This window comes from Copidosoma floridanum, unplaced genomic scaffold (assembly GCF_036245765.1).
Source record: "Copidosoma floridanum isolate Cflo_tuat_1 unplaced genomic scaffold, Cflo_Japanese_pri ptg000014l, whole genome shotgun sequence".
Classification (NCBI taxonomy): domain Eukaryota; kingdom Metazoa; phylum Arthropoda; class Insecta; order Hymenoptera; family Encyrtidae; genus Copidosoma; species Copidosoma floridanum.
Genome location: NW_028321891.1, coordinates 6,119,698 through 6,146,141, shown reverse-complemented (window position 1 = coordinate 6,146,141; position 26,444 = coordinate 6,119,698). Strand labels below are relative to the sequence as shown.

General features: G+C 42.9%; 3 protein-coding genes across 11 annotated transcripts; all 3 read right to left on the bottom strand.

Annotated features, from left to right (window-relative positions):
* Positions 1–40: 40 nt before the first annotated feature.
* On the bottom strand, positions 41–7,621 carry swm (Zinc finger protein swm). 7 transcript variants are annotated; one of them, XM_089591889.1, is made up of 13 exons: positions 6,474–7,028; positions 5,228–5,346; positions 4,785–5,097; positions 4,507–4,668; positions 4,077–4,429; positions 3,745–4,002; positions 3,282–3,442; positions 2,825–3,194; positions 2,599–2,716; positions 2,059–2,520; positions 1,752–1,974; positions 813–1,094; positions 41–701 (listed from the first exon to the last, which is right to left on the bottom strand). In XM_089591889.1, the coding sequence occupies exons 1-13, from the start codon at positions 6,530–6,532 to the stop codon at positions 630–632; spliced, it is 2,952 nt and encodes a 983-aa protein (XP_089448015.1). In that variant the 5' UTR covers positions 6,533–7,028; the 3' UTR covers positions 41–629. The 7 variants fall into 7 exon arrangements, with proteins under 7 accessions (XP_089448015.1, XP_089448012.1, XP_089448010.1 ...); XM_089591886.1 differs by having other exon boundaries at positions 41–716; positions 822–1,094; positions 2,059–2,579; positions 2,631–2,716; positions 2,825–3,442; XM_089591884.1 differs by lacking the exon at positions 6,474–7,028 and adding an exon at positions 7,306–7,621 and having other exon boundaries at positions 41–716; positions 822–1,094; positions 2,059–2,716; positions 2,825–3,442.
* Positions 7,622–7,851: 230 nt separating this feature from the next.
* Positions 7,852–9,432, bottom strand: RpL9 (ribosomal protein L9). 3 transcript variants are annotated; one of them, XM_014355343.2, is made up of 4 exons: positions 9,342–9,432; positions 8,785–8,932; positions 8,110–8,437; positions 7,852–7,983 (listed from the first exon to the last, which is right to left on the bottom strand). In XM_014355343.2, the coding sequence occupies exons 2-4, from the start codon at positions 8,920–8,922 to the stop codon at positions 7,877–7,879; spliced, it is 573 nt and encodes a 190-aa protein (XP_014210829.1). In that variant the 5' UTR covers positions 8,923–8,932; positions 9,342–9,432; the 3' UTR covers positions 7,852–7,876. The 3 variants fall into 3 exon arrangements, with proteins under 3 accessions (XP_014210829.1, XP_023248335.1, XP_089448039.1); XM_023392567.2 differs by having other exon boundaries at positions 8,785–8,929; positions 9,342–9,426; XM_089591913.1 differs by lacking the exon at positions 9,342–9,432 and adding an exon at positions 9,140–9,256.
* Positions 9,433–10,818: 1,386 nt separating this feature from the next.
* On the bottom strand, positions 10,819–20,332 carry LOC106641124 (uncharacterized). Its single transcript, XM_089591850.1, has 11 exons — positions 19,986–20,332; positions 16,941–17,343; positions 15,380–15,799; positions 14,703–15,227; positions 14,467–14,613; positions 13,702–14,399; positions 13,129–13,620; positions 12,613–13,065; positions 12,240–12,544; positions 11,849–12,150; positions 10,819–11,758 (listed from the first exon to the last, which is right to left on the bottom strand). The coding sequence occupies exons 1-11, from the start codon at positions 20,201–20,203 to the stop codon at positions 10,841–10,843; spliced, it is 4,881 nt and encodes a 1,626-aa protein (XP_089447976.1). The 5' UTR covers positions 20,204–20,332; the 3' UTR covers positions 10,819–10,840.
* Positions 20,333–26,444: the final 6,112 nt, after the last annotated feature.

Genomic DNA, 26,444 nt, shown 5'->3' with positions numbered 1-26,444 from the left:
AATGAACCGTAGTTATGTGAATGTAAATAATAAGACTGTGTTTCCCATACAAAACATAGCGATTTTATTCTACAAATCAATGGGATGAATCGTCGTAGTTATTATTTCTTTTTAAATTATTAATTTCTTCGCCTCTTTTTTTTCTTTCATCAATTATTCATTTTTTTTTGTTCAACTTGATCTTTTTTTCCTTTCTCATTATTTTTTTTTTTTTTTTTTTGAAAACTCATAATTGATCTGAACGCATCATTTCTAGATGCGCGCATTATATAGGTAAGTTTATCATCGATAACCATATAATGAGCAATGACATACATAATCATAACAAATTTACTGTCATCAACATTCAATGTTGCACGTAAGTGCAAAAATTATGTTATACTCGTACCATTCTTCTCTCGCTCTTGTGCTCGTTCTCACTATAATCGCTTAATAATATATCCTCCCACACTACTGTTATAATCATAATTCATCATATACATGCGAATCGAGCTTATTTAAAAAAACCATCGATTAGCAGTGCGGTAGTAAATTTTTTTAGTGCCGTATGCACGCAAAATTGATCTCTTATACAATTTATAATATTTATATGCAATAAAAAAACATTAGTGAAAAAAATTCACAGTTTGCTATCGTCGCCAGCTGCGCGACTCGCCGTCCTCGTCCTCCTCTTCTTCGCCTTCATCTAGAAGTAAAGCTTCCTCGTCTCCTATATTCTGTAACAGAAAAACACCATACATCATTAGCACCGTGTCATTGATTGATTTATTTAATACAACGAAAATAACAAGTTTATTACTATCTAAAAGGACAACACATACCTCTAAATCTATTTCTTCGTCAGTCATAATAGGCTGTAGTTGCTCTGTACGCTGATTAGTTGATGAGCTGGTTAAGTTTGTACCAACGGTGCTTGAAGTGCTGACAGTACCGCGATGAAGATGATGTCCAGACACCCACGTGATGGAGAGCACGCGGTCTTGGAAATTACGTCCCTTAGACATCGCGAGTTCGGCCTCTTTTCTTGATTTGTAATTGATTACGATAGAAGGTGTGGCGTCGTCCACAATTTGATTGACAATCTCACCAAATTGCTTTAAATATTGTACAAATATAATTAGTCATATCAACAAATAAGTCGTACCGGGCCACTGAGTAAAACTTTCAAAATAATTAATCTATTGCTTTTGAAGATTTTGAATTACTTTTTTGAAACGTGTTTATTTTATTTTTTATAAATGTATTCAAACGTAAGCGTTATCAAAAACGTCAACGAATACGCTGTATGGTAAAAAAAAAAGTTATTAAAAAGATGAATGATATTCAGATTTGTCGGCAAAGACTGGAACTCCGATGCGGGACTGCTGCATTCACAAGTCTACCGACAAAATCAGTTATTAGTGGTCCACAAGCTTAATATGTTCTACAAAATGTTCTGGTAGAAAAATACAAACCTTATGTTTTATTATTCAATATATTATTTTACTCACGGATCAATACTTTTAAGTTAAGCTCAAAATACATGATAAAATAAAAAACAAAATAAAATATGAAATTGATTAAAACATTTTTGGTGGTATGTATCTCATGAAGGATAATAAAGTGACACATTGACATAACGAAAATCAGTGACCCAATGAGATTCTTGATTTATATTACTTATAATGAAAAAAACCTCAAGGTTTAAAGTTGGGCAATAGGTATACAGTTATCATAACTTTTATGAATCCTACGAGATAAAAAGACTGTACCTTAAAGTGAGCTAACACGTCTGCTTTCTCCTCGGTTTCGTAACCAGAGACTAGAAGATTAGTTGGTCTATGGTCGACGGAGACATGGGTGAAACTTGCCCCTCGACCTCTACCTCGGAAAGCATGAGCAGCTGCTCGTGAAACCCTCAAAGCTCTCGCTCCTCTACCCGCGCTCGCACTATTTAGACTTATTGCAGCAGCTAGGGTTCTTAGCTCGAGTAATCTAAAAAAAAGAAATGATCGTTAAAATAATAATAAATAAACTGAATAGATTGATCATCTTTAACGTAGCACATGAAAATAATACCTTTTTTGCAATTCTGCTGAATCTTGACCTTCCTGCTGCGCAGTGATAAGATCGAGTTCTGCATCTAGTATCTCCTTTTGAGCCTGTTCACGAGTCTTCGGTAGAGATTTTGTCGCGACAGTTGTGTTTTGTCCATTATTCCCTACAGCCAGATCTTTCCGAAGGTTATCGATCGATTGCTGCATCGTTTTAATGGTAGTCATAATCGTTTCTTTTTGATCTGGATTTTTTTCAGCGCGATCGATCAACATCTTCATCTCGGATAATTGTTTGTCAAGCAGCTCTTGCTTACGCTTGCGCAGATCAGCGGTCAGCTTTATTGCTTCCTTGCGTTTCTCTTCCTGCTTCTTCTTTAGAGTTTCTTTGGCTGCCAGCATCTCTTGTGTCTTTTTGATAGCCAAGACCTTGTCCTCTCGAGTTGCCGGTGCAGGTACAATAGTTGGTTTTGGAGCCAATGGTTGGCTTACTTGTTGCTGCTGGTGCTGTTGTTGCTGCTGCTGCTGCTGTTGAGTTTGTGGCTGCTGTTGAGGTGGTTTCTGCTGCTGTTGCTGTTGCGAGTTATCTTCCGTTGCGCGTCGCGCTGGTACGTACTCGTTATCGTCAACTTTATTCTGCATAGTGGCGCCTAGTCTATCTTTGACAGATGGTCGTTGCCCGACTATTGGAAAAATTATAGTTCGCATTAGATCAAACAAAAAAAGATCTCGATGCAGCCAATAATTCAGTGCAAGTGCTATAACAAGACTAAAATATCTTTTACAGTCACCTTGTTTAGGTGGCACATTCTCAATAGCGCCAGCAGCCGAATTGTTATTGACATTGTTGTTATGCCAGAACACTTTGATGAAGCGATTATTGAGGACGGCCTCGGTACTTCGGTATGCGCTTTTGGCCTCACTGGGCATCTGGAAAGTAACAAGTGCGGCCTCGGGATCTCCCCCAAAGTTCACCTGGATATTTACAATTTTTCCGAATTTGCTGAAGTGATTGTTCAGCTGAGTAATGTTGTTGAGGCTCCGCGGCACTTTTTTCAGCTCGAGCGAGCAGTTGGCCGCGTTGTGGCCAGCTCGCTGCTTGGGACCGAGCCTATTGAAGTCAAATGCTTGTTTGCGCTTAAGAGGGTTACTTGGCGCGTGCTGCTGTTGAGAGTGGTGTTGATGGTGAGGTATTTTTTGCTGGCTGGGTGGCTGCTGAGCTGGAGGCTGCTGTTGCTGAGACTGTACGGGTGGCAGCTCGGCGACATTTGCGTGCGGAGCCACTGGTACGCTAATCAGTTCACGTTGTCCCCGTCCGTACATTACTGGACCTGGTGGCATCGGATGCCTCGACCATGGCATTTGTGGCTCTAAACTCGGTGCGTCGGGGTTATATTCCGTCATAACGTCTGAAAACATGTATTAAAAATTTGTGTTACATGGAATCAAAGTTGCATACATTGCATAAGAGATAAATATAAATAAAAATAAAAAATACAAAGCATAAGTTGAGCGATAATGAGCATTGGTTTTACCTTCTGTAACCGAAGCAATTTAAAAAAAAACCAAAAGCAATGAATAAATGCAATTATAATGAAAATGTATTAATTAAAATAAAAAATGTGAAATCATTTTATTTTACTGATACAAGAAAATCAAGTGATAACGAAAGCGGCCAGTTAGAATGATAATGAATGGATGAGGCACAAACCCATGTTAGCATGGTGCTGATTACGAAGATGGGGCGGCGGCAAGCTAGCAAGTGGTAGATGCGGTGGTGGTGCGTTACCATTGGGTCCAGCACTGCCTGGCGGGGCCTCGGGCACTGCAGCAACGGGTACAGAGCCTGGGGCCTGGCCACCATGCGGTCCAAATGTTAAAACCCTGCTCAGTGCCACATCTTCCAGTACTACTGGATCTGTGCCGTGATCATAGGGACACAGATCTCCTCGCATACAATACCCTTTTTCTAAGGTGAAAAAGCCAAACTCGTGATTAAACATCCTCACAAGTTTAAAAGTTAAAATAAAAAAGTGCAATTACCATCGAAGTCTCTGCAACGTCGTTTTGGCTGGAAGTTGCCGCCTTGTCCTGCCACAACGACGCTCTGTATGGATTGACTAGTCGTGGACAACCTCATGTCCACGTCACCGTGGTTACTGTCTTGAGTTGGGGTGCCGCCACCAGGACTCGTGCAACCATCCTGTAAGCGGTCGTGTCTGCTGAGCTCGTGCCTGTCCATCTTTTTGATGCGCTCAAGAGAACGGGACCGTGAACGTGACCTGATAGGCGTCGGTGAGCGGTTGCGGAATCGTCCCCTGTGTCCATCATTACGCATTTCTGGACCGTCGCGAAGCCGTGATCGCAGTGGAGAGTTGCTCCGGCTTCTGGTTCGCCTGAAAAAACAAAACAAATACTTTTTATCTTCTGTATATAAATGCCAAATAAAATAGAGGTTAGGACGATAAGTGACCTTCTGTCGTGCCGACGCACGCTCATTGGTGGAGATTTGTTTCTCCACTGACGACTTCTATCTCTTTCTCTGTCGCGTCTACTGTGATCACGACTCCTGGACCGTCGTCGATCTCTTTCCCATGACCGGGAACGGGATCGCGTCCGTGACCTGACTCTGCCACTGTGAACAAAAAAAAAGAAAAAAAAAAAAAAAAAAAAAATGTTGGGTTAATAATAAATTATAGCTAATAAAAAGATTTATACATATCTGCACATATTTAAAAAAATGACGCTTACCGACTTCGTGGTCGCTTATCTCTTTCTTTTTCTTCCTTTTCTGAATCTGATTTCCTCGCCTCGCGTTTCACAATGACGTTTTGTGGAGCTGAGCCATTAATGTGAACAGCACCAGCTGCCTCGATTATCGTATTCATTGGAGCGTTATTACTAGATTCAGTGGACTGTGGCTGTAGTGAATGTTGTGGCACCTGAGGCGTTGTGGTAGTCGGTGGTGTCTTACTGCCATCCTCTTCTTCCTCTTTAATATCTGGTACCAGGTAATCCTGTGTTTCCAGAGTCTTAAATAATAGCTCTACAAAGTTTGGAGTTTCTGAAAAAAAATCATACCAATTGAATGGTAAATCATTAATGTTGTTTCCTTAATTGTTTTGTATGTCAATTAAATGTTAATAAGGAAGTAAAATAAATATTGGAAAAAAGAGATAAGGAAAATCTTGTACCTTGCTGCAAAAATACATCCAGCTGCTCTACCATGCCACCTCTAAGTTCTTCTAGTGTTTTATCTTTCTTCACTAAAGCATATACATATTTTGCTAATGCAGCTGGATCGGCGTCACATCTGGAAATGACAATAAAATAAAACCTTGGTTATGGCACTACTTTATGGTTTATCAATAATTTGCATTGGTGCTGCATTCCATATAGTGAGTCTAACAAATCCAGTAGACGATTTTGTATATCTTTTCACGGGTCATGTGGTTTTACCCTCTCAATATATTACATATTAAAGTCGTTTACTGATTTCACTGAATTCACTGTATGGATAATACGGCCCATTTAGGTATTGTCGCTAATTTTTACAAGTTTTTTTATCTTCATAAAATAAAAATCAGGAATTATGAATCTGAGGAGTCAGTATCAATAATAATTTAATTTACAGTACAAAAAAAATGAAACGAATCAGGATCATTTGTTACAACAATTTTATTAACTAAATAGGTTTCAGTCATTTTATTCAAAATTGTGGAAACCAATATGTTTGATAAAAAATCTAATGCACGCAGTTATCCTTATTACCAAGAAAATGTCATCAAAAGCCAGCAGATGCATAACCAATACAAATAATAATGCGCTCCAATGATTTTTAAACGTTTTGAAAAGGAAATACACCAACGAGCCATCCTTGCTCCAAAACGGAATATACAAGTTGAAGTCTGGACGAACTAAGTATTGCCATACAGCTAGGACATGCTTGTTCAACTATCTTATATAGTACAACCATTGAAAGAGCCTCTTCTTGGAAAGTAAAGTACACGAGCTAATCATGAAATTAGAGTAAACCAAGCGGGGGTCTCAATGAAGCCGAGAAACGTCGAAAGAAACATGTGTTACGATTACCTTGGCTCCAAATATAATATATGAAGAAAAAAAAAAAAAAAAAAAAAAAAAAAAAAAAAGAAAATTACAGCTTGACTCACGCACACACTTTCATGCAAATGCAAACACACACGTACATGTTCCTTTTGGATAAACACATACTTAACTTTCAGTTACAATAAACTGCAAGTTCTCCCCGAGGACGACGGCTATCCAGGAGATATTTAAGAACAGAGAAAACAATAAAATTACATAGGCATCAAAGAGGGGTGCGAAGGCTCTCAAGGGAGAGCTAAGCCAAGCGTACATACGTAGGTGTGTGCATGCATGCATGTAGGTATGCGCGAGGTAGACTTCTGGCCTACTTACAGCGGCTCCAAAACGGACGTCAGCCACGCCTTGAACTGCTCTGGGTTCTCTATTAGCATCTTCTATTTGCCTCGAAGTCAGGAAGTACATCAACCTCGTCGTCGGCAACCTAAGATCTCTCTTTTTCTCTCTCACCCCTATACAAACACGACTTTACAGAGTATACGTATACACAGGCACAGACACTAGACAGACACACACACACACACACACACACACACACCAAAACCGCGTGCGTTTTTTTTAATAACTAAGTATATGGGTATGTACAATTTATTCTGTTAGATTTAATAGTCTGTTTTTTAAAAAAGAAAACTTTTACAATGTTTTGATGCTTCAATGACGAAGGCGTGCTTTTCAATTCCACACGCAAGTTTTCTTTGATCTCTGTCGAAAAACGCACGTATGATGTGAACGTCGTCGTCGACGCTCGCGCACTAGCCTCTCGTCTAACTCGTCTACTGCTATAGCAGCGGCCTCAAGCGATCAGTGCTGCAGAACGACACCGCCATTGCTTTCCCAGCAGCAGCTTTTATACACACATATATATACCTGTGTGTGTGTGTGTGTGCGCAATGAGTTTCTCTCGATTCTTCTCTTTCCTCGCGCTATCTCCCCCCCCCCGGCCGTTCTTAAATGTTATTACAGCGCAATGTTTAAGCAGTTTTTTTCACTTGTGACTATTTTTTAGTGGTTGGGTGCAGGTACTCTTGTGATAAAGCCTTCTGACAAGGTATTCAGCACTTAAATCATGGTTACATATGTCAATTCAGTACTCGGAAATCATTTGATGCGATATTTTTTTTATTGATATTGATGTCTTGTTACTCACGCGTTACTGTAAGGATGCGACAATTCGCAGTTTGCCGAAATTTCGTACTTGATTGAGCCAAGAGTTTGTAAATTAGGTTTGAGAGCGAATTTTTTAGCAGCCAAAACATATGGTAAAAGCGTGATAAAAGGGGTTTTACGACACTCGTTATAACATCTGCGGCGCTTGTATATACGTGCGCGACAGCCCCCTACCTGGCGATCGGTACCACGTGATAACAACATATGATGCTCTCGCTCGTCTTCCTGTTTCTTTCCGGATTTACGACTTCCCTTTTTTCCATCTAGATTGTTTGTTATAACAATATTTGTTTAAGTTATTGTGAACTTTTAACCCAACAGTCACACTTCGTTTCAAAGTGATTGATTTTTTTTTTTTTTTTTTTTATGAGAAAATTCTATTCAACAAGATCGGCCGTGAATATGAATATGACCTAAACTTTATAGTATTCCACAACCACAGGATGACTAAGTTATTTTCTAGAAAAATGGAATGTCACTTAAATAAACAACAATTTATTTCTATAATTAAAAAAAAAACGATGTATATTTTATTACTCTTAAAAATGCGTTTATTGATCATCTTGAACAACAGTAGTCTTTTCAGACACATATAATCCATCTAAGAACTTTCTGATATCCTTATTTTTGACAGTTGTTGACTGTTGGATTAAGGCAGCTGCAATGGTAAAATACAGTAAGTTAGCAGTTGATTAATAATGATATATTAACACTATTGAACCATTCTTTTAAATATGTAACAATTTCTTTGAAAAATCTTCAGACATATCATTAATTTTATTACCTGATCGTGAAACGTCTTCCAGTGAGTTGCCTTCAAGGATAAGCTCATCTTTTTGTTTTTGAGAGTTGACAACTGTGACGCCTGGTGCCATTTTCACTCTCCTAATAAATTTCTCTCCCAAGAAATTACGGATTTCAATAACTGTGTTGTTTTCGGTGGTGACACAGTTAATGGGAAAGTGAGCATATACTGCTCTCATTTTGTATTGATATCCTTTGGTGACACCCTTCAACATATTTTCGATGTGTGAGCATACCGTTCGGACTGAAGCCAATTCTTTTTTAGTACCAAACCATTTTTCTACTTTTAGCAGCCTGGGTGACACCATCTAAACTTAAAAGTAGTGATTAATTTACTTCTTAACCAGTAACAATGAACAATATTTGAAGTTTACTAATAAATCAGTTAAGGATTTATCATTTACAAACAAATGAAGGGGAATCCAACAAATCATCATTTGCACATTTATATATTTTCATATAAAAAAAAAAAACCAAAATAAAATTCAAACAGACTAGTTTAGAAAAAGTCTAATATAAATCATGTTAAGAAGGAAGTGATCTATCAAATTTCTTTCAACAAATTAAATCAGAACTTCAACTAGACTGTTATTTAAATTGTTTAAAATATAATAGCTATCACATCAACTGCACGACAAAAATGAAGTTTACTCACACGGATATCCAGAGCCAAGTGCTTGAAGGAGCGTTTCAAGCAACCTCGGGGTCCTTTAACTTTGACTAACCTGGAATTGACTGTAACAGTCAATCCCTCAGGGATCTTGACAGTCTGATTCGTGACGATCGTCTTCATTTTGTGGCTGCTGAAAAAACGTTTGCACTTTAAAATAAAACTAAATGCACAAAGTGATTCTCATAACCTAACGTAAATAACCAACAAGTGGAAACTGTAGTTTGAACTATAAATCAAGTTTTAACCACTGAACATGCACGCGCGGGACTAAAAACCAAAAAATCGTTAAAATTATGTACATAAACGATGATTGTTATTGAAAATAAAGCATGTTTACAATATGTGGCACGGACAATAATAGACACAGAAGGCTTGTCGGTGCAAGTCGATCAGTGGGTTTTGATAGATATTTGAAAAAAAATATTCATCGGAGAGTACGGAAGAAGGATTGAATAGTCGAATCTTGCAATTATCACACAAAAATATATCAACAATAAGATGATTACTACAGCTGCAAATTTGTTCGAAAATTTCTTTACCTCGCGCACAACGCCTGAAAGAAGACCCGAACCCGAAAAGAGCAGCAATGGACGGAAAGGTTAGGTCCACGGCGGACTACGGTGGCATGTGCGCGCGACGACGTAACACTGTCGTTAGAGTCGGAATGTCGGATTATGTTTTGAAAGCCTTACCATACGTCGGTACCGTAGACTTTATCTGTTCTGTAAACTTTCTTACCATTTGTTGATATAACAACAGAAATTTGAAATAATTATTATATATATGTAATATTCTATTCATGATTTATTATTGTATACATGTAAAATTTATTAGACATTATTACATGAATATTCGTTAAGATGCTGTTAAATTGTTATAAGTACCAGAGAATGTTTGAAGAGACCAGGGATGCAGTTTTGCAAACATTGAGTAATAAATGTCTAGGAAATTTTTGGGTATATGTGTAATGAAATGCAAAATGAAGAATAAGAGATTTTTTTTTTTTTTTTTTAATAGCTTTTGAAAACCTTTCAGACGTTTATTAAAATTTATTCAACAATTTTCAACAATAATGCTCACATTTCAATAACAACAACGCGTACATAGAAATCTAGAATTTTCGTACAAAACAGAGTCATCATAATTACCATACGATTAATTAGCGCAATGACAGTTTTACGCAGGGATGGATTGAGAATTGCTCATTTAATCGTTAATTATGTATTAATTATTTGTTGCATTTTTTATTCATGATGAACAAACGAAATAATCCATCATACTTTTATACTTACAATTGACAAAATTTCACTTTTCGATCTGCAGTTTACAAATAAAAAAAAAAAGTAGGTATCGTGTTATTGACATTTTTTTCATATCACATGTATATCAAATAGTGCGATTCAGTTACATGTGATGCAACCCTGGACGATTTTTACCATTTCCCTTCAATTTAGACAAAAATATATATTTTCACGTATTATTTTTGTATGTTCTCCTTCACTTCAATTGACAAAGTTGGAACGCAATATCCCGACAAATTTTTCAAGGTGACGAGTAACGATTCCCTATAATCCATAAGCGGTTTTTATTCAGGAAAAAAAAAAAAACAATATAAAATGAAATAAATACACCCCCCTCACGCAATCGTCGCACGAAATAAAAAAAAAAAAAAAAAAAAATTCACCAAAATAACAGTACAATAATGACAACGGTAAGGTGTGTTGGGCTATGACGATATTGCGTTCCTTCGATTTTTTTTTTTTTTTTTTTTTTTTGTTCACAGCACAATAAGGGCCTTCATTCTCGCCAATTTCTCACAATCCACGCCTCATCTTGCTCCATCGGTACATTTATATATGTATGATCAACAGCGCAATAGGTATCCACAAACATAAATTTGCATGCATACTTACACTCTCGTTCGTATCTGCACCACACGCAAAACGCAATAACAATAGGTAATATATATATATATATATATATATATATATATATATATATATATATATAATAAGCGCGCTTTTTCTCATACAGTGTACTACTGCGGTGGATTGAAATAGTCCCAGTGGTGGTGATGCGTGACGGTCCTGGGCGTGCAGACGCACAAGGCGATGAGACAAGCGACGAGGACGAGGAGGGCGCACAGGGCTAGCTCGACCCTTCGGAGTTTTTGGCTGGACTCGGCGGTACCGTCGTCGTCGTCGTCGGGTCCACCGGCGCCGAATCTAGAGACTACAGAATCGACAAAATGCCTGAGTGATCGGTTACCCGCGTGGCGTAGCGCCCGCAGCAATTCACCGGCCGAGTCGGCGACACTCGGCTCAGTTTGATGGTGATGGCTGTTGTGAAGGTGTTGGGGGTGGTGTTGTGCTGGTTGTTGATTTGTCGTCGCCGTCAGGGGCGGATTGGCCAGTGCGAAGAACTCGGGGGGTATGTGCGAGGTGGGAAAGGCTATGAACTGGGGATTCATGGGCGGGGGTGGCGATCGGGAGGACGAGTTTCGGCCGGGGGTCGGGGAGGACTGTGGCGGTGGTGGTGGTGGTGGTGATTGGGACGTTTCGCGGGACGACGAGGACAGCGAGGGGGCTCTTGCCGCGGTGCCGGTTACTGCAGAGTGATCCTCGGTAATGTTGTTATTCGACGAGGATCGGTACGATATAACAGCACGTTGGGGCTGAGCTCCGCTGGACGTCACGTGTCGGAGTGGCGTGTTTTCCAGTGTACAGCTGGCTGGCGTTGTGATACCGTCGGGAGTTACCGATATCACGGGTGGCAGGGACTTTACCGGTGACGCGGTTTGCCGCACGACCCCCGGACGATGCTGACTCGGGCTCGGCGACGACGATCTCGATCCAACCGCGTCCTCCACTGGCTTCTTATTCTCGCTCGACGATACCGATTTTTCCGTCTTCTCGTCGATCTCCTCCCTCACCTCCGTTACTACCGACTCGATGACCTTCTAACGTATACACATGTTACACCCTAGCGTGAGCTCCACGCCCAAACTGAAACATCTCCATGAAAAAAAAAAAAAACAACAACTCACCTCAGTGGTGACCTCGATGGTGGTGGTGTCGCTGAGGGTCGTGCTGTCCGCCGTCGAGAGATCGGTAGCGGAGGAGCTCGGGGGAAAGGCAGCTCGAGCCAGGGTCACGGTCGCAGCTTCCCTTTCGGAGACCATTGGCTGAACAACCAGTAGCGGCGAGCTCTCTCTCGAGACAGGCCTGCGCGAGCCAACGGACGATTTTCTCTGCTCGTCGATCGGTATGTCGACGCGCTCGTTGCTCGTCGCCGTGTACGCGTCCTCCATGGCCGACTGGGGCCGCGACTGCGCTGCCGTGACTGCCTCTTCAATAGCCATGCGCAATAAAAATAATGTTGTTTGTTAAGTAACGCTGCACACACTCGAATGCACGGTGTGTGTTATATCATCGTACCCAGTTGGCTCCTGATGGCTATGAGCTCCTGGAGCAGCGAGGGATGGATGCCGGTGTCGGTCTCGCCCCTGCTCGACATCTCGGTGGCCGAGACGACGATCGCGTCTATCTCGGAGGCGGCGACCTTGTAGGCCTCCAGCTGCGAGACGGTCAGTCGCTCGACCCGCAGGTCTCCCACTTCGAGGCTCGGGATCCTCAGCGGCTCGTCCGTCGAGAAGAGAGCCGAGCGCAGGATCTCCAGCTGGGACGGGTCGAAGCGCCGGATGGGCTCCTCCGAGGGTGGCTCGTCTGCTCTGTGTCTCGTGCTCTCTGCCCAACAATGATTCAACACCATAGTCATCATCATGTTCCGATGTGAAACGTATGGGCCAACTTACCGGTGGCCTCGCCGGTAGAGGCGGGCAGAGGCGGTATCGGCGGCGTGGCAGCGCTCCGGTAGCTGCCGCTCGCCGGGCTCGAATTTCTCTCGGCGCTTATGAGCACCTGGCTCGAGCCGGAGCGCGAGGGCGTGACCACCAGTTTCGCCGTGGTCACCTCCTCCTCGATCACTAGGTCGTCGGGCAGAGGATCGGTCTGCGTGGAGGCCACGGTCTCGGAAAAATCGGGTGTCATCTCCCGGGGTAGGCTGCCCTGTCTAAAGTCGCTTGGTCGTTGCTGGGCCGATGCCGGGCGTCGGTGCCGAGGTGGTCGGGGTGGCGCTGGCAGGGGCCGGCCTTGGATCTTGCTGAGGACCTCGCCGCTCTGCAACTCCCGGTGGAACAGCTCGTCGTCCTCGTCGTCGTCGAGCGAAAAGTCGCCGTCGATGAAGGGCATCGAGTCGCTGGATCTGGAAAAATTCCACAGTTGGACCATATCCAATTTGGAACCGGGTGGTCGTAGCTGTGTATACCTAATGGTGTCGGACTTGGCGGTCCTGAGAGTGCTGTAATTCCTGAGGGGCCTCCTGGGCCCGGCGCCCTTGGCCGGCCTTGGGGCTGTCGCAAACTTGTCCTGCAGCAGTGGCTTTTTCCTCCTCGGGGGTGGCGGTCTGGGTGGCTTCTCTCGTTTCTCAATGACCGCGTAGCCCGGCAAACTCGGCTCTCGGGAGGAGGAGTCGCGGGGCACGGGTGGCCCCACGTCCTCGTCGACGAAGCCAAAGTCCCCGGGCAGCGACTCCGCCTCGCGGGACGTGCGGTCGTCCTCGGGCGCCAAGCTAGCCGTCCGCGAGCGCGTACGCTTCGGAGGCACCGGGGCCAGCTGGAGTTGCTGCTGCTGCTGGCGGACGGCGTCAAGGCCGTTCCTCATGTGCCGGTACGCCGGGGGCGTCGGTGGCGGCGTTGGCGGGATCCTCTCGTGCGAGTGCCCGAACCCGTTGTACATGGCACTGTCGACCGTCCTTATACTGACACGGACAAACAAACCACACATTATTGAGCCATACACGTACATTGCAGGTAATATACAGTCACGGTCACGTATTCACCTGAGACTGGAGGACTGCTGGTCCCGCCTGAGCCGCTTTCGCCGACTGGGAGCCACCGGAGCCTCGAAGGACCGGACAGGTGCTTCCACCGGGGAGTGTATCGGCGCCAGCACAATGTTCAGCTCGTCGATGGGCAATCGGTGGTTGCTGCCCAAGGAACCCCGGGATTTCCTCCTGGCCGGTCTGACGGCACCCAAGCCGTTGTCCAGTACAAGGGGCTCGTCCCTCTCGCGCGAGGACGACTGCGTGTGGTAGACGACCCGGTGCCTCGAGGACAGGCTGCCCGCCCGCTCGAACGACTCGGTCGACGAGGCGTCCGTGCGCTTGCGCGCCGATCTCTTGCGCTCCGGGCGCTCCGGTGGCGCCGACTCGACCTTGTCCTCGGGGCGCCTCAGGGCGTTCCTGATCTCGCTCATCAGGTGGAAGCGCACGTTCTCCTCGCTGATGCCCTTCTCCCGCAGGAAGAACTCGTCCGAGTCTATCTCCTCGATGACCCCGCGCCTACGGCGATCGCACGAGCTGCCGCTCGACTGCTGGATCTCCCGGTCCGACCTCATGGACGAGCGATCGTCGTCCTCCTCCTCCTCCGAGAGTCCAGCCGAGTGGGCCCGCTCGTCGTGAAAGTCGGGCGGGTCCACCGGCTGGAAGGAGCCGTCGTAGAGGGCTCTCGGGTGGTACGTCTGGTTTTCATCCTCGGCCTATCGAAAATCGTTGTTGGGGTTGGGTCAAGGTGGTAGGTATATACATACACTTTGAAAATCTCACCTCCGGATCGACGATGGACTCGTCGTCCTCCTCTTCAACCAGCCTGACTTTCTTTTTGGGCTCCTCGGGTCCGATGCGGCTCATCAGCTGCTCGTCCTCCAGCCGCGGATCCCTTACTGGCTCCTTGTGCCCCTTCAGGACGTGCTCCTTTTTAAACCACACGAGAGTAAATCCATACACACGCGTTAAAATATCACATGACGTGTATCCCGTGTACGAGTATAGACAAGCCTTACCTTGATGTCCTCCTCGTCGGCGTAGATGATCTCCTCCTCGCGATGGGGCACTACCGCGCTGTCGCCCTCGGCGTGGCTCCTCCTATCGGTGTTCTCCCAGGGCAGCTTCTCCTCGACGTCCTCCTCCTCCTCCTCCTCGGAAACCTGGGGTTGGAGCGACAGTCTCGGCTCTTCGAGGGACGGGTGCCGCCAAGGCTGGGACCTGTCGATGGCGCTCTCCTTGGCGCCGTCCTCCCCGTGGAAGCCCCTCACGGTCTCGCCGAACCTCTGGGCCCAGCGAGCGCTCAGGGACAGCCCGCTCGACTTTTTAGCTCTGGGAAAGGTCGACGACTCGATGGACCGGGCCCGCGACTCATTCGGCGACGGCTTCTTCTCCTCCTCCTCGCTCCTCGCCACCTGTTTGGCCTTGTTGCGCTCGAAGAGCTTCCGGGGCCTCGGTAGGGTCGAAAAGTCAAAGATGGTGCGCCGCTGCGGGCCGCCCGGCTTTGTCTCGGTCGCGCCCACCGGCTCGTCCAACTCGCCCGACTGCCGGGAAACCACCGCGTCAGGGTGTTTTGCATGAGAAGGGTGGGAGGGATGCTTTTGTTAATTGGAATGATGAGCTCTTCGGGGCGTGGGTGGGCGAGGATACTATTTTTGGCATTTGACATGTGGTAATATACGTATATTATATGTACCTGGGTGGCCGAAGATGATCGCTGGGAGGGGGTGCGCCGGGGCCTGGTGAGCGACTTGGGTAGCTGTATGTTGGGCTTCTTCAGGTGAAATTTCGAGCGATCGGGCAGGTGGAACTTTGACTTGTCGGGGAGGGAGAAGCGGGGTCTTTCGGGCAGGGCCATGCGAAAGCGCTCCATGCGACTGGCCTTTTGGACTCCCCTGGGCGAGGGTGGGGCTGTTTGGTGCACGGGGGTCGTAGGTCGTTGTTTTTCCGTGGCCGTTGGCTTTGTCGCTGCTGTTGCTTTGGCACGAGATTTTGGGATTTTGAAGGTTGGCTTCTGGATGTTTTTGAAATGCGAGCGGATCTTGCCCGCCTGGCTCTTCAGCCGCTGCTGTATACCCGGCCGGGGCTCCTCATCGTTCGTCGATGCTGTTTCCACCTGGCGACGGTGACATTTATACTTTTCATTTTTTTTTTATTCAATTACAAATTTATTTTTTTCCATATCATCACTTGGTTTGGATATATAAAAAAAAAAAAATAAATAAAGGTATAAATTGGAAACTTACGTTATGCACGAGTGTGTTTAGTATACGAAATAATACGTGGTTTTTATTGGAATGCAACTAATCCGAACATCACTCTTTTATTCATATGGTATATAATCAAGTGAAAACAGCAAAAAATCCGAGACGCTCCAAACGACTGATAATCGTTTCAAATTGTTTTCCAGCGTAAAAATTTCAAAAAGATGTACAGTTTTTTTTTTTTTCTGATGACAAACTTAAAATTAATTGTGCTTTGTATGCAGAAGAGCATAGAGTATTCTTCCGCAAAAAGTTACAATTTTTGCCGAGTCATATTAAATTTGCTATCGGAGATTGAATTTGTATATTCGAGCTTAGCCGTCTGTGCTGCCGTTTGGACGCAGCACGACAGCGTCGTCGCAAGTTGGGCATCCTAGTCTAAGTATAGTTGCCCGTACCGCGCGTTTGGAACGAAATGTAATAAGACAACATCGAGATATTTGGCTTGTGCCTTGCATCGATGAATCGTTGAAGGCGAAAGTAAAAAAACAAACAAAACAATGGAGATACAGAGTTCAGCTGTTGAGAAATAAGACCAGTGAAATCATCGTTGGATTTTGAGTTGTATCTCCTACTGTGCATATTTTTGTTATACTCGAAACACTTGTCATTTATCAAAAATCAAAAAAGTATATGTATATGATGAGCCGGGTACCACAAAAATAATGTCTTCCTCGATCTATTCATTGATTCACTACTCATGAAAGCTCTACACATTGTTTTTTTTTTTAATAATAAACAGTACTACTTTGACTGAGTGTATAATTTTTTTCATCTCAAGAGGGAAGGAGTTAATTTCGCAAAATTGTTAATCTGCCAATCAAATAGTTTTTTATTCGAGAAGATTCTTGTAGTTGTTATTTTTTTCCCCACGGTGTTGGTTTCCGTAAGCACCCACATGGTTTTTTTCTTTTCGTAATCCATACAAAATAGACGCAAGAGACCAGCGATGATTTTTTTTCCTCAGCTCATACATCCCGCGGACAATTAGACAGCAGAAAAACTCACCTTTGCACGAGTCGTCGGAGGGACAATGAGGTCGATGCCATTCCTCTCCTCGTTCGCGTTGTTGAAGAACCTCTGCTCGATCCTCTCCTGCAGCTCCTGGGGCGACTCGAGCTCGTCTGCCGATGAGTCAACGGCCTGGTCGCCCAAGTTGCGCCCGTCCATCGCGTCGTCCTCGATCCTCCCGTCGAGCGGCAGGATAACGTCTCCGTCAAGGATGAGCGCGCCGTGGAAGCGGTAACGGTCGTCTATGCTGTCGTCGCTGTCGGCGACGGGCACCACGTCCGTGTCCGTTATCTTGACCACCGGTGCTATCGAGCGCACCACCACCGAGTGCTGGGACACGGCGAGGCGCATTATCGGCTGGCCTATTGGCTCGTAGTCGTGATCGCTGAAGAATCACCCACATTTTCGTTAATTTTTCCTTTCCCGTTCAACGTTCGTATACGGGTCATTGTATCTAGTTTTTTTTAAATCTCATTTACATCGCTATTAGATCATTTTTACCGCGTAGCGTAAGATATCCATTCCATCGTAATTTAATAATCACCAACAGTTTGTGTACAGTTTCACCAAAATATGCAATTTTTTGTTATAATTCAACCCCGACTCAATGTTCACGTGATCGGTTACACGAGTATGGATAATAGATATTTTACAAATGCGTGTAAAAGTTCATCGCGCGTTAAACGTAATTTTTATATTCTCGGTCCACGAGCTTATTTGTATGATCGGCAGCAAAGCATGACGACTACCGATGGGTCTAGAAAAAACAAACCCCGTACCTATACGTGGACCAACAAATAGGGTAAAACCTCTCAAAGTTTACCCCGTCTTCCACGTGCATTGTTCATTATTTGGGATGAGTTAAACAAACGCATGTGGATAGGAAAAACATCAACAATAACGATCGAAGCGTCAGAGCGGAGGGATCAAAAAGCAAAAAGGCGGGCAGCCCAAAGAAGCGCCGGCGACAGTTACAGCGTAACATTATGATTCTAGCAGCGAGAAGAGCGCGCGAGCTCGCCGATTCTATCTATAGCCGGGCGCGGGGGCCTTAAATAGCCACCGTCGCTGGTCAAGCTTGCCTCTCGCTCTGTACCCGCACCTGTATATTTATATAATGTTCACTGATCGTCTTTTTCGCTCTCGCGTCTGCTTGGTCGCGGCGACTAGTACGACTCTTTGGGAGGGAAAAATCGATGGAAAGGCAGGGAAATAAGAGGGACAAGGCGAGCGGCCCAATTGTTGACCGTGAACCTTCATTATGCGCGTTTTAATGATGCATAATTAATCTTTCATTACCCATACCTTACTGTACATTTGGCTAGATGATGGGTTTGTTAACAGATGTTAATTTTAGACTCGCAGTGCTCCGGTGTTTCTATTTTCTTTTTTTTTTTTTTTTTTTCACGCTTAGGATGTACGGTGCTATAGTAGTGCACTGCAGAGAAATAGAACACCGTCGCGTTACTTTTCTGCGCGTCTGTATTTATAGGCGGTGGTATTCGCGCGTTTGCGTTGATTTTGTTTTAACGCTCCGGTGTTCGGTTGTTGTGCGTTTACAACCATCAGCGACGATCGTTCCTTTTTTCAAATATAAACATGTAACTATGAAAATTTAACTGCCTTTCGCGAACGTGGCAATTGAATGTATAGTGGAAGAATTAAAAAAATATGGCTAAACGGAACGCGTCGGAGCTTGAACGTATACATACATCACAACACCATTTAACGCTTTTTGGTTTGTCTATTATTAGAGAGCAAGAGGTGCTAAGTCAAAAAAAACTAAGTCATCGGTTTATTACACACGCACTCGACCACCTATGACTTTTGTATCCACACTGTGAATATCATTGCACACGTGCTCGAGTGTGAAAAAAATTATAATGATTCCTATGATCCGAAAGTTGGAAAAACATAAGTATGCGAAGCAGAGCGTTGATGGGTGATTGTATTTATTAAATTTTTCTGTACAGCACGTAAGCTTTTGAAAAGCACTTATGAGCTGACGAATAATGCCGGAACGCGTTATTTTTAAACTTTCAAGAAAGTGCGTTAAATTACATGCCCCACCACCGATGACGAAAAAAAACAAAAACATAATACATGACAAGTATTGATGTGCCAAAACTAATTTTCACGCACAAGACACCGGATGGGGAATTTATTTTCTGTGTACTTTCACGCGCGTCACCACCAACACACAAATTTCATGAATGAAAAGCACTACACGATCCGTATACTTCTATATACGACAAAAACCAAAGTAGAGCCCATCAAGTACCCACAAATAATCCATCTCCCTTCGGTGAAGCACCTAAGTCCGACAAGTTATGCCCGAGTTAACGTCCAAAAAAAAAAATAATAATAAATAAATTAAAAAAAAAAAAAAAAATAGAAACACCTTGATTACGTAACAACGTAAACACACTTCTCGAGTCATAAGCCGAACATCCCCTTACCGAAATCTAACTCTCTTCCCCGCCATGACTCTCGGGTAAAAACTGTTTCCTCCGCACCCCTTCGACTCCTACGCGCACTTGAACGTCATAACGAGACACCGACCAATCAACACATCCCCAAGGATATCCCATCGACAGGCCATCCACCCCGTCTACCGAGGACCTGCGCTATATATCCTTTCCCATCACCCCCCCCCCCACCCACGCTCGTGCGCGTGCAGCATCCCCCTCGCGCTTCGAGGGGTCAATAATCCATCAGGCCGCGTCTACACTCCTGCTCCTGTGGCTCGAGAAATATACTATATACCCCGTTATTATCGGCAAGGCCATCCGCGCAGGTGGAGCTCGCACGATGGGTGAATGAATAAAAAGCTCCTTCGATATAACCGGGAAAATTCAAAATTCACGAGGGGTTATCGCAGCCAACGCAGACAAGCCCTTAAAATTGCGGCACGGCGTGAACCAGAGCGCGCTCGCGGTAGCAAGGATTGTATATATACGCGTATACATATGTGTATATATAATAAAGGGGGGTGGGGGGTGAGAGATATGTGTAGCGAAAACTCACCCGCACGTAACCGGCGGCCTCCTGCCGGCCGGCGGCTTCTGCACCATCCTCTTGGCCGTGGGCTTGGCAGCCGGTCTGCAAGCCGCCAAGGCGCTTCGTTCCGGCAGCAGCGAGTCGCTAAGGTAGTACTGGCAGGCGCAGCGCACCTCGAGGCTGGACGAGGTGGAGGACGCGCGGGAATCACTGCGCCCCCGGCGTTGCCGTTGCTCGTTTTCCATCTCCTCCTCTCCTATTTCTTCTCTACTTAGTTTTGCTTCTCTCTTCTCGCGCGCCCGTTACTCCCCTCCTCCAGTCTATATACTTATACGTGCCCGCCGAATGATTTACCGGTTTTTCGCTCACTTGTACCTATATATACGTATTATGTATTTTCGGGAAGCTCTCTCTCTCTCTCTCTCTTTTCTTTCGGTGGTTTTTCCCGGCGCGCCGATTTTTTGTTTGTTTTTTCGTCTTCGTCGCGCGCGGTTTGATGACCGTTAATTTTCTTGCCGCTCCTAATGTACTTATTTTCCGGGGTGTGTGGGGTACATTGGTTTCGTTTTTCGGAAATTTTGCAAAATATCTATACATACACCCGATTCAGTTCTCGGTTCGTGTGTATCGTGCGTGAGATCGGCAGAATTAGCCGCGAGGAGCGGTACTTGTAGTGAAACTTTAGAGCTCGCGTCTCTGCCATTGGCACGATTACGGTATTAGAAATTTGGCAGCGAACTTTGACGCCGATATTTCCTACCGAGTGGTAAACCTTTATTTAACCATACAGCAGCTTGCCTGTGACTGTTTTCGTTGTGTATATATACATTGCGCTCGAATTATTTGTCCACGTGGACGTGACAGTTTAGTTTTTCGAAAACCAATACCGATCATCGATGCGAATCGTTATAGTTTATCCCAATACGTGTAAATTGGTGATAAAAGCGAGAAAGTTTTTGTTTGCCAACGAATTGATTTAAAAAAACAACAACAAAAATGTTGAATTTAAATCATCGGGTGTTGAAATTCTCTAAGCTAATCACAACAATGACAAGATTAACGATATTGTATATGTACCGAAATCCCGAATCGCACGAACGTCCCGATGACTCCGTATCAACGAGTTGGACGAATCAATCGAATCAGGCTCTTCTTCGCGGACGGGGTGAATTATTTCCTCGATATTCGTTTCACCTTACTAAACAGAAGAGAGAGAGAGAGAGAGAGAGAGAGAGAGAGAGATAGGCTCCTTGAGACAACAATAGATCGGCGCAACATCATTGTCATCTCGGAAAACCTATATACGATCTATGTACTCACCGCTCGACCCCCAAGTAAATAACACGCGCATGTTTACCTTAAACGTAATTTTTCCAAACTTCACAAGCCTCGAAACTACCACACTCCACCTCGATGTACACCCCGTGCTCACCTCACCCAAGTAAGACCTACTCGTTTGTTATACGTATAATGGGTGTATGTTACGTAAACGAGCGATGGTTTGGTCCAGCTAGCGGGGCTAGGTGAGCACCCGACACGTGGTGGCCTTGAAAGAGACTCCGCTGGGCGTCTCCGCCAAGGTCAAGCCATCTGCAGTGGACCACAGATACACATATATACATATATACGCATGTACACAAACAGACAGACAGACAGACACACACACACACTTGCCGCGCGCGCGCAATCCGCGCCCGCGGTGGCGGCGGCGACTCGGGCGTTTCTGACTGCCAGCAGCGGCCGCACGTATCAGGTAAAACGTTGCTTGTACCCGTGTTTGTCGGTACATACAGGTGGAAGGAAAAACTCGAGCCAAGAGCCAGAGAGAGAGAGAGACAGAGAGCTTGCAAGCTCGTATAATACATTAATTATCGCGAAAAGGGGGATGGATGAACCAGCCCAGGGGAAGGGGGAGTTTGGGCGATCAACACCGCGTATAGATGATTGTTTTCGCTCGCAACTCGAGGGCTTTTTCTAAAATTATTCATCGCCATGCCGTTAATCGTGTACTTTTATATGGATCAATTGCAATTTTTTTTTTTTTTTTTTTTTTTTTTTTTTTTTTGATAATGCAAAAATAATGATGGTTGTTTGCAAAATTGAGAAAATGAGGATGAAGGGAACAACGAACGGGACATCGGTGGGATTTGGGATGGGCCGATCGTTAACGGGTATTTATAGCAGTAGCGACCGAGCGCCGCTGTTCCAATTACGCGATGTTTCCGAGAAAATGCACTTTCGTGCAATCAACTCGTTTCGTTTGTCCGAGCTTCGTTACTCGCGAGCGCCTGCTTTTCCAACTTTGTTCCGGCAAAAACTCATGATCCATCGTTACCTCTCGATTCAGAAAAAAATACTCCTCAAGCGGAGTCGGATACGTGTAGCGATGAAGCCAGCCGAAAAATCGGTAGATCGAGGGGCGAGGGGGGGGGGAGAAAGAGGCCAAAAGCAAGCTCGAAAAAGAGAGGAAAAGCCAAAAAGCTGGCGAGGGAACGAGGCCGCGCGGCTTTTCAAGTTTAAAAGCCCCAGGCTCGCTCGCTCGCTCCACTTTTTGTTTATAAATAAAAAGCCCCGCAACGGCGGGGCACATCAGTATCTCCGACTCCGATGTATACATGGGTATAATGACCATCGGCACGATATTCTTTGTCCGTACAGCTCATCGGTACTTGTGTACGTTTTTTTTTCCACTGCGAGTCTACCTGTATATACTGTCGAATTGGTGTTGGCGAGAGGCATTAGCGTGCGCATGCAAATTTATTGTCACCCGTTCCAATTAGGCGTCTCGGATTAGCGTTGCGTGTGCATGACTTTGTAAATCAATTATTTTTATTGTTGCATGTGCCCGAGGAATAAATTTCAACCGAAAATGAAGCACAATGCAAAGTGATTGCCGATGCAATACTCGATCGTCCGTGTGTCGAATGAAAATCTGAAAAACCGTACTGGCCACTGGTTCGACTCGGTCGATGTATTTATAGAGTAAGTACACGCGAAATGGGATGTACGTTTGTAATATCTGAATATGCGGGAAATGAAATAAGGTTATTAGATTCAGCAAACGAAATTTGTCAGAAAAGAAAACTAGAGCGCACGGTATACTGGAGAAATAAAACAAATAATGGTTGGAGCATCGTTGGGCGCTTTTGTGTATTTTTCTTAGCGAGCTTGTTCCATCATTCATGTCAAGGAGTTGTCAAAGTGCGCTTTTTATAACGCCTCGGCGAGACTGAGAGAGCGAAAAGCTTCCGGCATACATTTTTGTCGCGTGAAAAAAAAAAAAAAAAGAGTCTAATTAAATTGATTTATTGATTGCGATGATCGATTTTTTTTTGCGTGAATGACACTTGCCTTCGAAGTAAAAGATAAGGAAATTGATACTTTTCTGGGATTATGCAGGAAAATAGTCATTATTTGTTTGTTGAAAAGAGCATGAAGTTTTATTCATAACACAGAGCCTATAATTCAACGTTTTGCAAGTTTCGAGCGATGCGGTAGAGTCGACAGTCGACAATTTTCCAACGAAAACTCCTCATTTTGTTCCGTAAACATCTTAACTATTTAAATGGTTTTTTTTTATTACTATTATTTTTTTTCTTTCTCTTATTTATTTGTATAAAATTATTTTACATTTCACGGAGAGAATTCGATTGTGGTCGTCGAAAAAATGTCGCTCTTTGACTTCTCGACCAATGCATTTTTTTTAACAATGTATTTTCTTTTTCTGTTCATTTATTGTTTATGTATATAGCATTTACATTATGGATAAAACCACAAGGTGTTTTTTTTTCTCGTACTTTTAATTTATAACCTTTCTCGTGTCAGATATATATATATTTTTTTTTGTTCATATTTTTTTAGTTATATTCACTCTTTGCTCGTTCCCACTATGGTCGAGAACGATTCTCGATTCACAAAATACTTATCTGTAGAAAATCGCGCTTTATTTTTATTCTTAATTTTTTTTTTTAATCAACAATTTTTTTTTTTTTTTTTACTCTATTCATCTTCACTCACATCGAGCACATCACCGTTCAACCAAAACAGTAAAAGCTTGTGTGTTTACACAATAATTACTCTTTACCTTATGTTTATAATATAATATATGCTTCAGGTCAGTGAAAACAATGAAGCCAAAGAAAAAAAATACAAGGTACAAGCTAATTTTTTATATTCCACGTGCAACAAGCAAATGCATACTCAATCAAACAAAGTCTTTCACGATCGAGCATCTTTCTCTTTTTTCAATTTATCCATATGTATACGACTGTGCTGAATCTCAGAAATTATTAATACGCTTTTTTTTTTCTTGGATTTTTTCATCACTCCAAAGCAGACGATTTATTTCGTTAAATTACCAAGCACTTTTTTTTTTTCGTTCATTCCAGATATCAATTATTGTTCTACATATAATTGTGTGTAATTTTTCTTTCGTAAATATTTTTATTTCACAATCACAGATAATGAAAGCATGTTATAATTTTTTTCCTTAACATCGTTAGAGATTTCCTTACAACTGTTATTCATAACATAAAATTGTTATACGTTTCCTGAGAACTTTGATACATTATGTTGATATTTTTTATGTTTACACTCTCGGTAGAAGCTAATGTGTGGAACAAACAAACGATACAAGCACAATCGTCTTTGCTGAATAAGTGAGCAACACTATCAATAATAATAAAAAAAAAAATAAAAAAATGAATCGTCAAGGGATCAAAGTATAAAGATGATATTGTAATGAATTATTTTCACCTCAAGACACTAAGTATAGAGCCTGTAAAAAAGGGAATCACAGTTTTTAATATGTGTACGTCTGAGAATGATTCACCTTGTCTACATGCGATGCATAAATAGTCGCCGAAGGGTTGATAGCACAATCATCATCATCAGATTGGGGTTTGTAGTATAAGGTGTTTATAACTACTACATGCGTGTTTCGTTTTCTCGTCCGAGACAGCTGTGGTAATGTTTAATGGTCACCATGCCATTTTTTTTTCTCGTGTGTCTGGGATACTTTTGTTATCATTAATTTTTGCATTGCTTGCGGGTGCATCAATGTGATGGCGTGCTGCTGTGAGTCCTGGGTCATTGTTACGTGGCTAGTGTTGATTTAAGCTAGCTTTAATTTAACAAAAATACTTGTAGGAAATTTTGTTGAAATTAATTTTTCAAATGAGAGGACCAAGCATTGGACGTAACAATATTTATTCTACAATTTTCGTGGAGGTAATTGCAGTATTTTTTTTTTTTGTTTTTTTTTGTTTTTTTTTTTCCATCTAGTCGAGACTGAGATATTTAAATGGTATGATGAAAATAAATGCGCGTGTAACATAAAAATATGTACAGCTTGTCAACAAGAGGAATGTCGATTAGAACAAAGGGGCCATCCATAAACTACGTAACGCTATTTTTGGCCTTTTTTGACCCCCCCCTCCCCCACGTAACTTACCGTAACGTTTCGCCTGACCCCCCCCTCCCCCAGTAAATGTTACGTAACTTTTTCTATTAAAAAAAATTTTTTTTTTGAATGCGCTTGTGTCATAATTGAAACAAAAAACTGTTTTTTTTGTTATGCATGTGTCAATACTCTGCTATCGCTTAATTAAACCCTCCACCACCCCACGCAACTTAATGTCGCAATTTGTCATACCCTTACCCCCCCCCCTAAATGGCGTTACGTAGTTTATGGATGGCCCCAAAATATGAATGGAATTTTTTCATCCTCAGCGGGATTTGTCTGTAAAAAAATTTTTTTCGACATTTTAATTTTACAAATCAAGATTTTACTCATCGTAGATAATTAATTTTTTTAAATAAAAATTTTTGGATTTTGCATGATTTTTTTGTTTGCATTAGATTTGAAGTATTTAATGTATTAACTTAAATTTATTTATCTAGTTCAAAAAATCAGCAAAGTTATAGCATTTGGAGATGCCATAATTCTCACGTGAATTATTTTTAATCGAGTATCTCACATCTCAATCTTATTTCTCCATTTTTCAAAATTTTATCCTAAATTTTATCGCAAACAGATTTTTTTTTTTTTCCTAGCTAAATTCTATAATCATAGAGGTTATCGTAGCTTAAAAACTTTACAATTATTTTACAATGCGAGATCTTGCAACATAATTATGTTTATATTTATAACTTTTGACTTTTTATCAAATTTATCTATATATTTTTTTCCCCCTTCATCTTCGTTACGTTTACGTATCAGTACAGAAAATATACATTTCTTTCAAGATATTAAAATAAAATTTAAAAAAATGTAGATTTCACAAATGTCCTAACACTATGTTTTAGAGATGCGTAACACGATTAACGGATTTACTTCTACGTTCAAGAGTACCATATCAAACGAAAGAATCGTGTGTAATAATATATTTGAAATATTTTATTGTTTCGAACGTACGTGAACTGCAACATGTTTCTTAAGGATAAAAATCTATATCATCTGGCTTAAACCTACGAACGCCAAAATCA

Coding starts and splice junctions, on each gene's coding strand:
- RpL9 (XM_014355343.2), bottom strand. CDS start 8,922: ATGAAGACGATCGTCACGAATCAGACTGTCAAGATCCCTGAGGGATTG. Junction 8,438..8,784: donor ACTTGGCTCTGGATATCCGT/GTGAGTAAACTT, acceptor TTTTAAGTTTAG/ATGGTGTCACCCAGGCTGCT. Junction 7,984..8,109: donor GGAAGACGTTTCACGATCAG/GTAATAAAATTA, acceptor TTACCATTGCAG/CTGCCTTAATCCAACAGTCA.
- swm (XM_089591884.1), bottom strand. CDS start 7,529: ATGTTGTTATCACGTGGTACCGATCGCCAGGTAGGGGGCTGTCGCGCA. Junction 5,347..7,305: donor TCGCATCCTTACAGTAACGC/GTGAGTAACAAG, acceptor TGTCATTTCCAG/ATGTGACGCCGATCCAGCTG. Junction 3,443..3,744: donor TCAGCACCATGCTAACATGG/GTTTGTGCCTCA, acceptor ACATGTTTTCAG/ACGTTATGACGGAATATAAC.
- LOC106641124 (XM_089591850.1), bottom strand. CDS start 20,203: ATGGAAAACGAGCAACGGCAACGCCGGGGGCGCAGTGATTCCCGCGCG. Junction 15,800..16,940: donor CAAAGGTGAGTTTTTCTGCT/GTCTAATTGTCC, acceptor CACCGTCGCCAG/GTGGAAACAGCATCGACGAA. Junction 13,066..13,128: donor GCCAAGTCCGACACCATTAG/GTATACACAGCT, acceptor GAATTTTTCCAG/ATCCAGCGACTCGATGCCCT.